Genomic DNA, 14393 nt, shown 5'->3' on the forward strand with positions numbered 1-14393 from the left:
CTTTGTTTAGAACAACAAACAGTAAATTCATTCAGGTCTCGTCTTTCCAACAGGTGCCAAGCTTGGAGATCTACTTCACCAGTTGATCCATGACCAGGTTCTCCAGGTATCCTTACGCGCCACCTGGTGGACGTGAGCAGCAAGAACATTCAAGTGTCCAGGAGCGAGAAGGTAAAGAACTTGAGGGTTCTGGCTGCAGTGTATCTCAGAGTGCAACTTTGGAGGAACTGCAGAAGAGAAAGATGTTAAATTGCACTTGTCAGCCATTTTGTTTTTTTATACCACCAATGTGCATCTCAGCTCTCTGAAGTCCATCAAGAGGCTGTCGTGACTGCAGACGGCAAAAGAAAAAGACAAGAAAGCTTACTGCTGGAAAGTCATCTCAGGTGTCCTTACCCTCCTTCAGTCTCATCTGCAGCTTTTTCTTCCTGTGGTGATACAAGAGGTGCACATTAAAGGTCAACACTGACATCGAGTGCGTGTTCCCACCTGGACCGTGATGTCACTGGTCTGCACATGCTGAAGCAAATTAGTCAAATGTTTTTTTCCCCTCATATGAAACTTTGCCACCAGTGAGAGCAGGGCAGAGCTGGACAACTCGTCAGTGACGGCCTGAAAGACAACAAAATTAGCGGTCGAGTTCTCCCAATTCAACGTGACATTTTCTTGACATGCTTTTCAGGAGTAGACTGAAAAAATAAAAAATAAATAAAAGTCTTAAACCTTGTCCCAAACGTCACAGGTGGTCAGCCATTTTAAGGTCAAGTTGGCCATTCTGTTGCAGATTTGAACTTGTGGACAGAAATGAGACAATTAGGTATACTTGATTCATTATGTTTAAATTAAAGAAAAAAAAAAAAACAAGTTGGTCACTTTAGGTTGAAGTTTTGCACCTGTGGACAGAACGGAGACAATTAACACAAGCATTTGAACGCCCGTCTTTCATTCTGTTGGATTGTGAATATGTACAAGTTTCGTCCAGATGCCGGAAAAGCTTTGAGCCAATACTTGAATGATAAAGCGTGCATTCAGTTCTCCTCCTATACCCCAGATAAATGTGTTTTGGTCTCATTTCAACTCGTAAGCGACGTTAATTGCCCACGGTGGTTCAAACGGTTTAGCTAGCACGCTAGCAAGGTGTTAGCACGACAAAGTGTTAATTTAATTTACTTTTCATGTCTTTCGGTCACTTCAACGTGCCCAAAAGACAGTGACTTAAACGAGGCTAAAGAAGCGAGCGTGAGCACTTACTCTGTCAAAGTTTTGTCGATCTTGTGGAAACGACGGTGACGGAATGCTGCCACAAAGAACGTTCGCCTTCAAAGTCCCCACTTAAATAGGGGTTGGGTGATGACGTAATAACATAAAAAAAAAGGAAAAATACATTTAAAAAATGTAAACAAGAGCATAGAAAGTGGGGCGTACCCTTTGCCAAATTGAGGTAAATGTTGAAATATTGTCACCAATGGGGTTTGAACCCCAGCCACCTGAGTCGGAGTCCTCGACGCAATTCACTAAGCCAGAAATCAGACGGGAGATTCGCCTGCGCGTGTCCGTATTTGTCAATCTTTTGACAAAGACGAGCAAAAGACTCCATAAGTACAAGTAAAACGGCGTGAAAAGAGTTGAGCAAAGATGGCCGAATGGTTTCATACGTTGACTTGTGACCAAGCGAGCCGTGTTCGATCCTCACTGGTGCTCCATTTATATTCACCAATGGAGGCGCCACCTGCCGGAGTGTGTTTCAACATACTTGGAGAAATGTCGAGAAACTTCCAAGTCCGACAGAACAGTCCAGTTGCGATCGAGTCAAAGTCCTGACAAGCAAGTGACCCTCGTGAATGAGAATTCACTTATTATCGATGGGCTCAGGCGGGGCTCGAACCCGGGTCGCCGGATCCGGAGGCAGCGTTTTAAATTATTAGCCTATTTATTTGGAAAATTTTCAAATTTTTTGGTCATATTTATCCGGTGAGATCCGGACGAGAACGTTCAAAAGGTACCAGAACATGCTTCTTTTCAGGATGGTAGTAGTCCAGTGTGTAGAGACACTGCCTACGACGCTGGTGGCTCGGGTTCGATCCTTCCTTCTGCTCTAATTATATATATGATAAACATATTATAAATGAATCAGAAACGGTGGGGATCGAACCGAAGACACCAGAACTTAAGGTAGTGTATTAGACCACTAGACTATCGAGTTTTTAAATTTTTCGACTTCTGGGCCTTATTTATCATCAGGTTAGAGTAGAGGGGAAGCAAAGGATCAATACGTTTCCAATGCCAAGCATTGTCAAAGTGGAGTTTGTCCAGTGTGCAGCTACGCTACCTACGACGCAGGCGGCTCGGGTTCGGTCCTTCCTTCTGCGCCATTTATGTAAATGTTTGTGGAATATATTATAAATGGGACCGAGAGGTTGGGGATCGAACCCGAGTCGCCGGAACCGCGGGCAAAGTTTTAGACCACTGGACCATCTTTGGACCGAAGCATTTGATGATTTTGGTCGTATTTACGTTCTTAGTTGTATTTTCCTATGTAGACCAATGAGCCACAAGAGTGCAGCATTGCCTGATCGTGGGTCAGGAGTTGATTGTAGTTACTCCAAAGCGCCACAAGAGGGCATCATTGCCTGATTGTGGGTCAGGAATTGTCTGTAGTTACTCAAACTTGCCACAAAGGGGCACCATCTCCTGATCGTGAAATCGGATTTGGTTGTATTTACTCCAATTCGCCACAAGAGGGCAGCATTACCCGATCACGGGTCAGGAGTTGGTTGTAGTTACTCCACTGAGCCACAAGATAGCAGCATTGCCTGATTGTGGGTGATGAGGTGGATGTAGTTACTCAAACGATCCACAAGAGGGCAGCATTACCTGAATATGGGTCAGTTGGCCGTTGTAGTTACTCCAACGAGCCACAAGAGGGCACCATTACCTGATCACGGGTCAGGAGTTGGTTGTAGTTACTCCACTGAGCCACAAGATGGCAGCATTGCCTGATTGTGGGTAAGGAGGTGGATGTAGTTACTCACACGATCCGCAAGAGAGCACCATTACCTGAATATGGGTCAGTTGGCCGTTGTAGTTACTCCAACGAGCCACAAGAGGGCACCATTACCTGATCACGGGTCAGGAGTTGGTTGTAGTTACTCCACTGAGCCACAAGAGGGCAGCATTACCTGAATATGGGTCAGTTGGCCGTTGTAGTTACTCCAACGAGCCACAAGAGGACAGCATTGCCTGATCGTGGGTCAGGCTGATGTGGTTACTCCACTTCGCCACAAGAGGGCAGCATTGTCTGATCATGGATCAGGAATCGGTTGCAGTTTCTCCAATGCAGCATTGCCAGTTTGTGGGTGAGGAATTGGTTGTAGTTACTCCACTGAGCCACAAGAGGGCATCATTGCATAACATGGATCAGGAGTTGGTTGTAGTGACTCCAATGACCCACAAGAGGTCAGCAGTGCATGACATGGATCAGGAGTTGGTTGTAGTGACTCCAACGATCCACAAGAGGGCATCATTGTCTTCACATGATTCAAGAGTCGAACCCAAACCATATGGTGAAATATCTGTAAAACGAAGCTTTTGATTGATTTTCGCGTTATATCGCGACTCACCTTGATGTAGTTACTCAAATGAGCAACGGGATGGCAGTATTACGTCGTCTCTTGTTTAGACTTGTTTTCAACTTCCTCATTTCAAGACATTTCCTCGAGTCACTTTACAATTCGAAAATTACCGAGCATGTGTCACAAAGAGGCAGAGAAGTTTGTCACTTGTACTTTATTTGAAGGAAACAAGATGAATGAAAAATATATTTCATATCGTCCAACATGGGTCACTACTGGGGTGCATGGCATCATAGATACCCTCAGGTCTTCATCAGGGAGGAACTTGTTTTAGTTGCTTCAGGTGCTCCTGGTGAAGGTTTTACATTCATGAATTATTCTGCAAAATACAGTATTTGCTGTGTGTGTTGACTACTCACCAAAACGTCTCCCCAGCAGTGCTAGCCACTGCTAGCTTGGCATTGTTATTCACAATATTTGACAATCCACCTCAAGTTATCCAGGTTTTTTTTTTTATTGCTTTCCCCACTTCGGAGGAGGGTCTCCCATGAAAAAAATTGCCCACAGAACAGACGACGCGGTTGCGAAATTAGTATCGTCAATGTAACAGGACTGCCCTCGCGGCTTCCGTAGCCACGCACCGCGTGACCAGCAAACGCGGAAGTGAAGGGCCGCTGTAAACATTCATGTCGTGTATTTATTTTCTCTCGCAGAAGACATCTGGGCAGCGTTTCACTGCAGTCTGTGCCGACTTGACGGCCTCTCCTCAACATTTCGAAGGAGCAAAATGTGGCGTTCGCGGGTTCTATTCAAGTGTCTCCTCATCTGCGTCACAGCGTGGAGCGGCCGGATCGGCAACTCTGGAGCTTTTGCCAAAACGTCCCGGAGACCAAACATCGTTGTGATCCTCACCGACGACTTGGACGTCGCCATGGGGGGCATGGTGAGTCAATGGGCTGACTTCACACACGCATCCGAGATGACATCTTTTCAACACTTAGGCTACCATATTATCCGTTAGACGACTGTAATTCGCATCATACAATATTATCATCATAGACGTCATTCTATACACGTTATAATCATACATGATGTTTTGGGCACGCTGGTCAACTCCATTTAGTTCCTCTTCTTTCCTGGGGGGGGGGGGGCGTCCGTTAAATCTATATTTTTTGAAAAAGTACACAAGTTCGTCGTAACATTTCTCCACTAAATGGCAAAACAAGTCATCCAACAAATCAGCATGTATCCGGTTTTAACTAGTCTTATCCAATGAAGTTACTCTTTTAACAATGAAATTCAATTTGCAGTGCATCAGCATCAGACTACAAAATCAGGTGAAACATTTCATCAGCAAGCTGAAACCAAAATGAGCGTGCTCAAGCAACTTCACACCTGTTATATAAAAATGAGTCAATGCATACCAATGCTGTCTCTGTCATCACGAATCGGCGTTGTTCGTGCAGATGTGATTTCCACTGGCGACAAAAGCAGAGTCCAGCCTACTAATTGCACCTCTCGCTACATTGTCACTCATACGCTCGCCGCTGCCAGGTGTCCCGTTCAGTGAAACGTTTGCACATTTTCTGTCTGTCCTCAGACTCCACTGAACAAGACCAAAAAACTCATCGGCGACGCCGGGATCTCGTTCACAAACGCAGTAAGCGCTCTGGTCACAGCGACGTGGCTGCACTCTTACTCGTACAAATACTGCTCTCCTTCCTCCTCGCCAGTTTGTCGCCAGCCCGCTCTGCTGCCCCAGCCGAGCCAGCATCCTGACGGGCAAATACCCGCACAACCACCGCGTGACCAACAACACGCTCGAGGGCAACTGCAGCAGCACGGCCTGGCAGAAGAGCCAGGAGGCTCACACCTTTCCCGCTCTGCTCAAGAACCTCGCCGGGTACCAGACCTTCTTCGCCGGAAAGTACCTCAACCAGGTGAGAGGCGACGTTTCCCCCACGTTCAAATTATCCTTGTTGTTGTTGTTGTTGTTATGCGCCGAAACGCTTTGTGTCGCAGTACGGCCACGCGGAGGCCGGCGGAGTGGAGCACGTTCCTCTCGGCTGGAGCTACTGGGTCGGACTGGTAAGAAAGAAGCAGAGAGAACGATTCGTCGAATAACTCAATTCGCTTAGCGCCTCGAAACTTCACGGCAATCGTGTTGAAATGTCACTCGAAAGACCAAGAGCTCGTAACTTGTACACAAGTACTAAATGTGCTTTGCCCTGCAGGAGAAGAATTCCAAGTACTACAACTACACGCTGTCAGTTAATGGCAAGGCTCAGAAACACGGAGCGGACTACAGCAAAGATTACCTGACAGACGTGCTGGTAAAAGCGACATTGCTTTATGTACATCACGGGTGGCGCGTGCACAAAAAGAAAACCCGAGAGGCGGCCGTGTGACCTTGTGTTTGTGAAACGCGCTCCAACCGTTCGAATACACTGCAGGCTTGTCGCTCGCTCAACTCGAGTGTTTTCGGTGATAAAGCAGCTATGAGCCGGTTTAATTAAAAACAAAATAAAAATAATTATTCAACTTTATTTGTAAAAATAAAAAACATTTCTTCAAAATAGTGTGATATCCTGTCATGTTGAAATATTTGAGAATTTAAAAAAAGTAACATTTTCATTCCACTTGTTTTTTTTACATTTCAAGCTCAAAATAATTAAATACTACGTGTGATAGATTCCTTGTCGCAGTCCAATTTTGCAATGAAATTTTGGGTTAAACTTATTTTATTAAAAATACAAACGGTTCTCTTGTCACATTTCAATTTTACAAAGTGATTGTTTTTCCAAGTTATTTTACATGAAAAAAAGTTAACATTCAAATATTTTACAAAATAAAGACGCAAAAAAGTTTGAGCTTTAACTTTTTGACATTTTTTTAAAAGAAAAAAAAAAAACGAGTTGATCATGAAATGTTTTCTCGTAAGCTTTAGATGTGGGCCAGGTTTAACTTGATGACATTCTATACCATTGTTTCTCAACTAAATGGTGATCAGGATGTATGTTGCGAGCAATTTGTAAAAAATGAATTTTTTTTTTTTTTTTTTTTGGTACAGTACAGAGGCGATCCGCTTTCTGAAACCAAATCAAGAGTGGACCAGTAATTTTGAGTTGTAAAGTGCCATTTTTCGGTCTTGCAGGCCAACATGTCTGTGAACTTCCTGGAGTACAAATCCAGTTACGAGCCCTTCTTCCTGATGGTGTCCACGCCGGCCCCCCACTCACCGTGGACGGCGGCCCCTCAGTACCAGCACCGCTTCGACGACACCGGGGCGCCCAGAGATCCCAACTTCGACGTCCACGGCAAGGTCGGCGGGTTCCCGCGAGCGCGCGGTCGAGGGACAGGACCGGCGAATGCGTGTAAACGATGTGGTGTCGCGTGCTCGGCAGGACAAGCACTGGCTGATCCGGCAGGCCAAGACTCCCATGACCAACTCGTCCGTACGCTTCCTGGACGACGCCTTCAAGAAGCGGTGAGATTTCAGCGTCGCCCGCCCTCCTCCGGCAGCGGAAGACATGCTATTGTGTGGAACGCCGTGTTCTTTGTGTAGATGGCAGACTCTGCTGTCTGTGGACGACCTGGTGGAGAAGATCGTGAGCAGCTTGGAGGCCAGAGGAGAACTGGACAACACGTACATCTTCTTCACCTCAGATAATGGATACCACACAGGTCATCTTTTATTTCAGTCTGTGTGTGTCATCAACTTTTATTTTTTTTATTTTTTAAATCATGTAATTTATAAAAGCCTTCACGACATCTTTTAAAAAGCCTTACTTTAAAAGCATTCCATTTAAAAAAAAAACAAAAAAACACCTTGACATTATGCCTGCAAAAAAAAATCCTTGTTTTTGTTTATATATAAAAAAAAAAAAAAAAAACTTTAATATACAGTGGATTTTTAAAAATGCCGTATAGTACACTCGGGCATTTAAACAAATGCCTTACTATACTGCTTCCCCTCACCATTACTATGCCTCATGTCATTTTTTTCCACCATGACATAAAAAAAAAGAAAAACAAAACAAAGCTTGTCATTTTTTTAGTCGGACTATCCGTCTTTTTTTCTTGTCTGACTTACATTTAAACAAAGCCTTAATCACATAAAAACGTTAACATCTCCAAAAAGATCTTTAATAAGATATGCCAAACGTCATGTCATATTAAAAGTGATCTATATCAATCCAAACGCCGACGATGTCATAGCAAACCTGGCGTGACGCCGAGCGTACGTCGGGCGTTCTCACCCGCAGGTCAGTTTTCTCTTCCGCTGGACAAGCGGCAGCTGTACGAGTTCGACATCCGCGTTCCTCTCCTGGTGCGAGGACCCAACATCAAAGCTGGGCAGACCAGCCAGGTGACTCCCACTCTCACGTCCTGGGGGGAAAAAAAACAAAAAAACCTGCAATTAGACACTCATAATATTTGCACTTGCGGACAGTTTCTGGTGGCCAACGTGGACCTCGGACCCACCGTGCTGGACATGGCGGGAGTCAACGTGAACGAGACGCAGATGGACGGCACGTCCTTCCTGCCCGTTCTGGTGAGGCCCGCCTCCTTCTCCAAGAGGTCGAGGACGAGCGTCGTCATTCCGCTCGTGTTGCTTTTAGGAGGGGAAAGCGAACGCCAGCTCCTGGAGGAGCGACATCCTGGTGGAGTACGAAGGAGAAGGACGCAACATTTCAGACCCCGCCTGCCCCCTGCTGGGCCCCGGCGTGTCGGTGAGATCACGCGCTGAAGTACAGCGGCGCCTCGAGATACGAGTCGCCCGCAACAATGCGAAACACCATAGACGGGCAAATATTCTCAATCCTTTGCATTAACGACTAATATTGCAGTTACTGAGGAGTTGTGACCGTCTCGTCCATCTCCAAGTATATCTGCAGCAGATGCCTGTAGTATACTGCCCCCAGGTGGACAAGGCACACACAACAGAAGGGGAAGCACAATGGCCATTGAAGTGAAGCAAAAAATGAGGCACTGTCATTCTTCACATATAATCATGTTTTCACAATGTGCAGGATTGTAGAGTTTGGTTTTCATTATAAAAACAAAATGGGGCGGGGGGCTGGAGGGGCTTAATGGCATTTCCATTCATTTCAATTTAACTAAAGGCACTACTGCAGTTGAATCAGCACTTCTACTCTTCAGTTAGTATCTGTACCTTTACTTGTCCTTCTCCCCGTGTTCAGGAGTGCTTCCCAGATTGTGTGTGCGAGGACTCGTACAACAACACGTACGCCTGCGTGCGCACCGTGGCGCCCGCGGCCGACTTGCAGTACTGCGAGTTTGACGACAACGAGGTAGCCCCTTTGCTTTTGCTTTTTCTTCTTCTGCGGCGCTCCCACGACCTGACAGTCGGGCGTCCGGTCGCAGGTGTTCGTGGAGGTCTACAACCTGACCGCGGACCCCTTCCAGCTCACCAACATCGCCAAGACCATCGAGCAGGAGGTCCTGGAGAAGATGAACCATCGGCTCATGATGCTGCAGTCCTGCGCGGGGAAGACGTGCCGCACGGCCGGCGTCTACGACACTCGGTGCGTTGAACAAAGACGAGATAAAGATTGAAGACAGATACTGTCGATTGTCGCAGTGCGGTACGCAGGCTCCCTCTAGTGGTGTGTGAAAGAATCACTGAATTAAATACAAATAGTTTTTACATAAACATTAAGTACCAATCTATTGCATTGTACTTCAGAAAACATTGAACATTAAATATGCTGTCAAGAAATGAAAAAAAAAATGTACATTGTTTTTGCTTCGATGCGGTTCCTTCTGGTGTGCATGCCTTGGCCACGAGGGGGCAGTATAATGCAGTGACGGGTGTATACCCGGCCATACATGGAGACGGTCACAAGTAACAGCTCACTAAGCTGCAGTTGTATTAGTCATTCTTCACAAAGGAGAGAATATTTTATTACTTTTACGTTCAATACGTTTGCATTTTATCTTGAGGAGCTGTTTTTACACATTTATGCAGTTACTATTTTTCTTGGTATTTTGTGCAACATCATTATTTAATCATTTTTTTCCCCCCCATCAGCGTCGTGCTAAAGTTCAAATGGTGCACAATGTTAAAGTGGCTTACAAAAATATTAAATATACTTTTGGAATCAAATCTCTTTTTGGTTGTATGTATAAATATTGCACAGTGTCCTTACTGACAGTATCTCACACAGAGTGGAATAAAATAATACTAATGCATGTTGTGACTCACCCGATTTTTGTTTTGTTGTCAGCTTCAAATTTGAACCGCGCCAGATGTTCATCGGCCGCAGCCGGCAGCGACAAAAGATGAAGTGAACGAGACGAGGATTCCCTCGTTTCCGGCCTCTTTTTGGGGACCGACGGATGGAGAAGGCATGGTCGCCACGGCGACACCGGGACTCGCCAGCTAAAAGAGAAAAGCCGAATTAGCATCGGTGTGGATTCTAGATGTGCTTTCAACGTCTGCTTTACTTGTCGTCAGCGGAGAAAAGGACGACGGCGACACAAAAGTAATCAACATTTCATATTTACAGGACAGCTCGTGATGTCCGACACGACGCTATCACGTTAAACGTACGTTAAACATGCATACACGCATTCCTAAACGCACATACGTGAGTCAGTACAGTAATTGTGTTGTTCATGAATGAAAAGGCAAATTGTCACTTTAAGTGTTTAAATTGAAATAGTGAATGGAGCCCAGAGTGTTTTTTCACTCGTTTTGCTACTGATTTGAAATGTTGCAAGTTTTATTCAGGGAGACTGATGGGATATATTTTAGGTGAGGACTTCTCAAACGTTTGGGGTTCCGGGGCGAAACTTTTCTTCGGACAACCCTCATCATCCTAACGCCAATTAATCATCACCCATAAATGCCGGAGCAATTAAAAAGGTGCCCATTTTCCAGAAGTCGGAATGTTGCAGTCTGTATTTTCTTGTGAGAATAAAGTCGGATTTATTTTCTAGATTCCCAAAAAATAATGTTACAATAAATTCATATTTGGCAGAAAACGAGTTGTAATGTTATGAAAATTACGTAGGTTATGTAAGTAACAAAAGTGTATTTTTGGGCCAAAAGTCATAACAGATGAATCACGCTTAAAGGAATAATGTAATCTTAGAAGAATGAAGTTATACTATTTCAAAATGAAATAAGATATTAAGTCAGTTTAACTAGGGGAGAAAGTCAAAAGGTATTATACATTTATTCTCCTAATATTGCGCCATTTATTCTTTATTTTCTAAAACAAATAGGACTAAATTCTCAAAATATGCCTTGTATTGTAAAAATGAAAAAGGACTATTCCTGTAATAATAAAATGTTTGTTCTAATAGACTATTTACACACAGATGTCAAGTTTATGTGACGCTACATCAAAAGAGCTTTTAATTGTAATCATTATTGGCACCCACATAAATTGGCGTCGCCTTGAATGAAACGCTCCCACCTGATTTATTGTGAATTGTTTTGAGGACGACCAGGCTGCGAAGCGGAAACAAAAACAACTGTGAAAACTTCAACTTTGCTGAAACCAGCACTGATGAGTAAGAATTTGCCGCAAGACTGATTTGTTCTTTTCAAGCGGACAAAAATGTCTTCTGAGTTTTTATTTTTTTTTTGATTTTTAAAATGTCTTTCTTTGGGGTGTTATCTGTTCAGCTGATGTCCTTTTCCTCGTCGGGGCTTTGATGGCCAACTTTTTGTGCAAGTAAAATTAAAAAAAATAAAAATAAAATAAATCTCTCACGTCGTTTGTGTTGACAAAAACTTCATTTGACCTACGCAAAGTTTGGTTGATGTCACATTTTTCAGGTCAATGACATTATTATTATTTTTTTACAGTGCAAACTGCGAACTTAATTAAAAATGTCTTTGAATTATCGCCACAGAGTTTAAAGTTTCAATTGTGCTGACACGATGGAAAGACCTTTGAACATTTATTCAATTCAATTTTGTACTAGTAGCTAGTGCCCCGTTTTGCCTCACGACTAACATGTAAGTTGTCTTACTAGTGAGGGCAAATGGTCTACTCATGTATGGACCTTAAGCTAAGGGTATTGAATAAATGCATAATGGCATTATGAATTTAATGAATATTATAAATGTCATTAATTCAGCATGCTAGTAGAACGACTGGCTTAGACGTTACATTTGTTCCACTACTGTATGGCATTTCTGCATACTAGTAGTGCAACGACATGATACTAGTGATGTAAAACTAGCAGTGGGCATTTGGGTGCTACTCGTAGGGTCCAGGACGCTAGTAGTGCATGCCACCTTTACTAGTTGGGCCTTTGTAGTGTTACTACTGCAACACAGTAGTTTACTAGTAAGTTTTAATAGTGTACTTGTAGGCCAAAAGCGGCACTTCAGAATCAGAATCAGAATCAGAATCATCTTTATTTGCCAAGTATGTCCAAAACACACAAGGAATTTGTCTCCGGTAGTTGGAGCCGCTCTAGTACAACAAACAGTCAATTTACAGAACACTTTGGGGACATAAAGACATTGACAAAAAACAATTGTGCAAAAAGATGCAGAGTCCTCTAGCACTTAGAGCAGTTCGAACGACTAATATTGCAATAGTCCGGTGCAATGACCATTGTGCAAAGGGCTCTGATACTTCAAGGAGTGTATGCGGTTTAAAGTGACAAGTAGTGCGATCATCTGGGACAATGTCGGTTGTGCAAATGTTACAGATACTCCTCAATCAGTGTGCAAATGGAGCAGATGCTACTCTGGCATGAGTGGCCAGTATATGCAAATAGTGCAGCATGGCGAGACAACTACAGTGAGTGCACAAGTAATAAATAATTGGCCCCACAGAAATGTGACAACGAACTCAAGTCAAAAAATTGCCAGCTTGTTGTAATGGAATTATAGGTTAGGTGTTTAAGAAGTTGATCGCAAGAGGGAAGAAGCTGTTGGAATGTCTACTAGTTCTAGTTAGCGTTGATCGGTAGCGCCTACCTGAGGGAAGGAGCTGGAAGAGCTGGTGACCGGGGTGCAGACGGTCCGAGAGGATTTTGCACGCCCTTGTCTTAGTTCTGGCAGCGTGCAAGTCCTCAATGGTGGGTAGGGGGTTACCGACAATCCTTTCAGCAGTTTTGATTGTCCGTTGCAGTCGGAGCTTGTCCTTTTTTGTAGCAGCACCAAACCAGACTGTGATGGAAGAACACAGGACCGATTCGATGACCGCTGTGTAGAACTGTCTCAGCAGCTCCGGTGGCAGGCCGTGCTTTCTCATAAGCCGCAGGAAGTACATCCTCTGCTGGGCCTTTTTGAGGACGGAGTATAACAAAATGGATGTATGCATTGTATGTTTAAACATAAGAAAAATCCATAGTTAGCGTGTCTAACTTCTACATTGAGGCTATAAAAGCCAGGCGACAGTGTTGTGTGGCTTTGTGCCATTTTTTTTTCGTTCAAAAGGACAATTGCCACGTTAGCGAAGACGAATTGTCGACAAACTTTGCGACAGCTCTCACAACAAAAAGATTCTTTGCACCCGTCGAAACTGAAGAATTGCACATGAAAACGACACACTTGTGGAGAAAAACGCGAGAAAAGGAGAAGAATACAAATTCCACTTACATGCTTGGCAAGTCTTCCTCCTGTTGCACTCTTGAAATGAGCCAAGTTTAATGAAGTGCCGCACCAATGTTTGAATAGGACACACATCCGGCTTCAGCATTCACAATAAGAGTTTTGCGTGGGGTCAAAAAAACCCCAAGAAGCAGGTAACATTGCAAAACATGATCAAATACTTTAACGGAAGATAGCCTGGTGAGCTACTACTAATTACAAGTAGAGTTTCACTTTAGATAAGAAACCAAAACGCATTGACTTGAACTTTGAAGAGCGAGCGGCGTTTCCTCGTTGCGTTCACACGACCTTTTAATTCGACTTCTTGAGTCGCACGTGCGATTTCGGAGGGGGGGCGGGGCTGGCCGCAGAAAGTGGGTTCAAATGGAGGTCAAGGGGAGGAGGAGCTTTGGACACAAAAACATTCGTTCAAAGAAACAAACGCGTTATTTGTTATTTTAAATGCCACCTTTAATAGCTGCACAACTCTCTTCTCCTGCGGAAAGTGGAACATTACAACAAAAATACCATTTTCTATCTGCAGATTCTATTAAAATGATTGAAAGGCACTGCTGAGGTTTTCTGATGGACTAACTTCCTTAAATATGGCTTCAAGGCTTTGAATACAGCTAGAAACTAATATCGATTATTATTTGGATGACAGCGGCGCGACTTCTACTGTCATCTCACACTTGCTCAATATCCAGTCCCAAAACAATAAAACCATGCATCATATATCAGCCTTTGGATAACATGTTGCCATAGTAACACATCATGCATGTACATGAGGCTCAAATGATGACTGATTCAGTGTATACGCAGAAAAATGGCCGCCTTCGGAAGCCATCAAACAAGAAAAACAAAATGGCCTCCCAACAGGAGTTAGTTGGGGGAGAGAAAAAAAAAAAAAATCGCCACCAACAACAACAAAAAATAATCACCAACCAGTCGTCCCTGAATTTAAGTCATTTAAAGTGCCCCCGAAAATTAAATACGAGTCTTAAGTTGATACAACTGATGTCAAGTTCATACAACTGATGTCAAGTTCATGTGATAAGTGTTTCCATGGAGACGCTTGGAATTCAGTACGGAATCACAGAAAGGCCAAAACGATCCAAATTAAATTCCAGCTCTCTTTTTAAAACAAATGCCAAAATGCCCTATTTTTTCCTTTGCTTGGTCTATATCAACTTTGTAAATATTTTAAATGACCGTAATGCCCTCTTTAGTACTGT

At 43.7% G+C, this 14393-nt stretch overlaps 1 protein-coding gene across 1 annotated transcript; it reads left to right on the top strand.

Annotated features, from left to right (window-relative positions):
* The first annotated feature begins 4186 nt into the window (after positions 1-4186).
* Positions 4187-11322, top strand: gnsa (glucosamine (N-acetyl)-6-sulfatase a). Its single transcript, XM_061667921.1, has 14 exons — positions 4187-4515; positions 5173-5232; positions 5306-5512; positions 5595-5660; positions 5807-5905; positions 6727-6894; positions 6977-7059; positions 7138-7256; positions 7838-7941; positions 8026-8127; positions 8195-8305; positions 8777-8887; positions 8961-9121; positions 9824-11322. The coding sequence occupies exons 1-14, from the start codon at positions 4360-4362 to the stop codon at positions 9885-9887; spliced, it is 1611 nt and encodes a 536-aa protein (XP_061523905.1). The 5' UTR covers positions 4187-4359; the 3' UTR covers positions 9888-11322.
* The last annotated feature ends 3071 nt before the right edge of the window (positions 11323-14393 follow it).

The sequence above is a fragment of the Phycodurus eques genome, chromosome 22 (assembly GCF_024500275.1).
Source record: "Phycodurus eques isolate BA_2022a chromosome 22, UOR_Pequ_1.1, whole genome shotgun sequence".
NCBI classification, from domain to species: Eukaryota; Metazoa; Chordata; class Actinopteri; order Syngnathiformes; family Syngnathidae; genus Phycodurus; species Phycodurus eques.

What these genes read in the sequence shown, in the direction of transcription:
- gnsa (XM_061667921.1), top strand. Translation starts at nt 4,360, where the DNA reads ATGTGGCGTTCGCGGGTTCTATTCAAGTGTCTCCTCATCTGCGTCACA. An exon ending in CCGGAAAGTACCTCAACCAG is followed by an intron (nt 5,513 to 5,594) that starts GTGAGAGGCGAC and finishes TTTGTGTCGCAG; the next exon opens with TACGGCCACGCGGAGGCCGG. An exon ending in GGAGCTACTGGGTCGGACTG is followed by an intron (nt 5,661 to 5,806) that starts GTAAGAAAGAAG and finishes TTTGCCCTGCAG; the next exon opens with GAGAAGAATTCCAAGTACTA.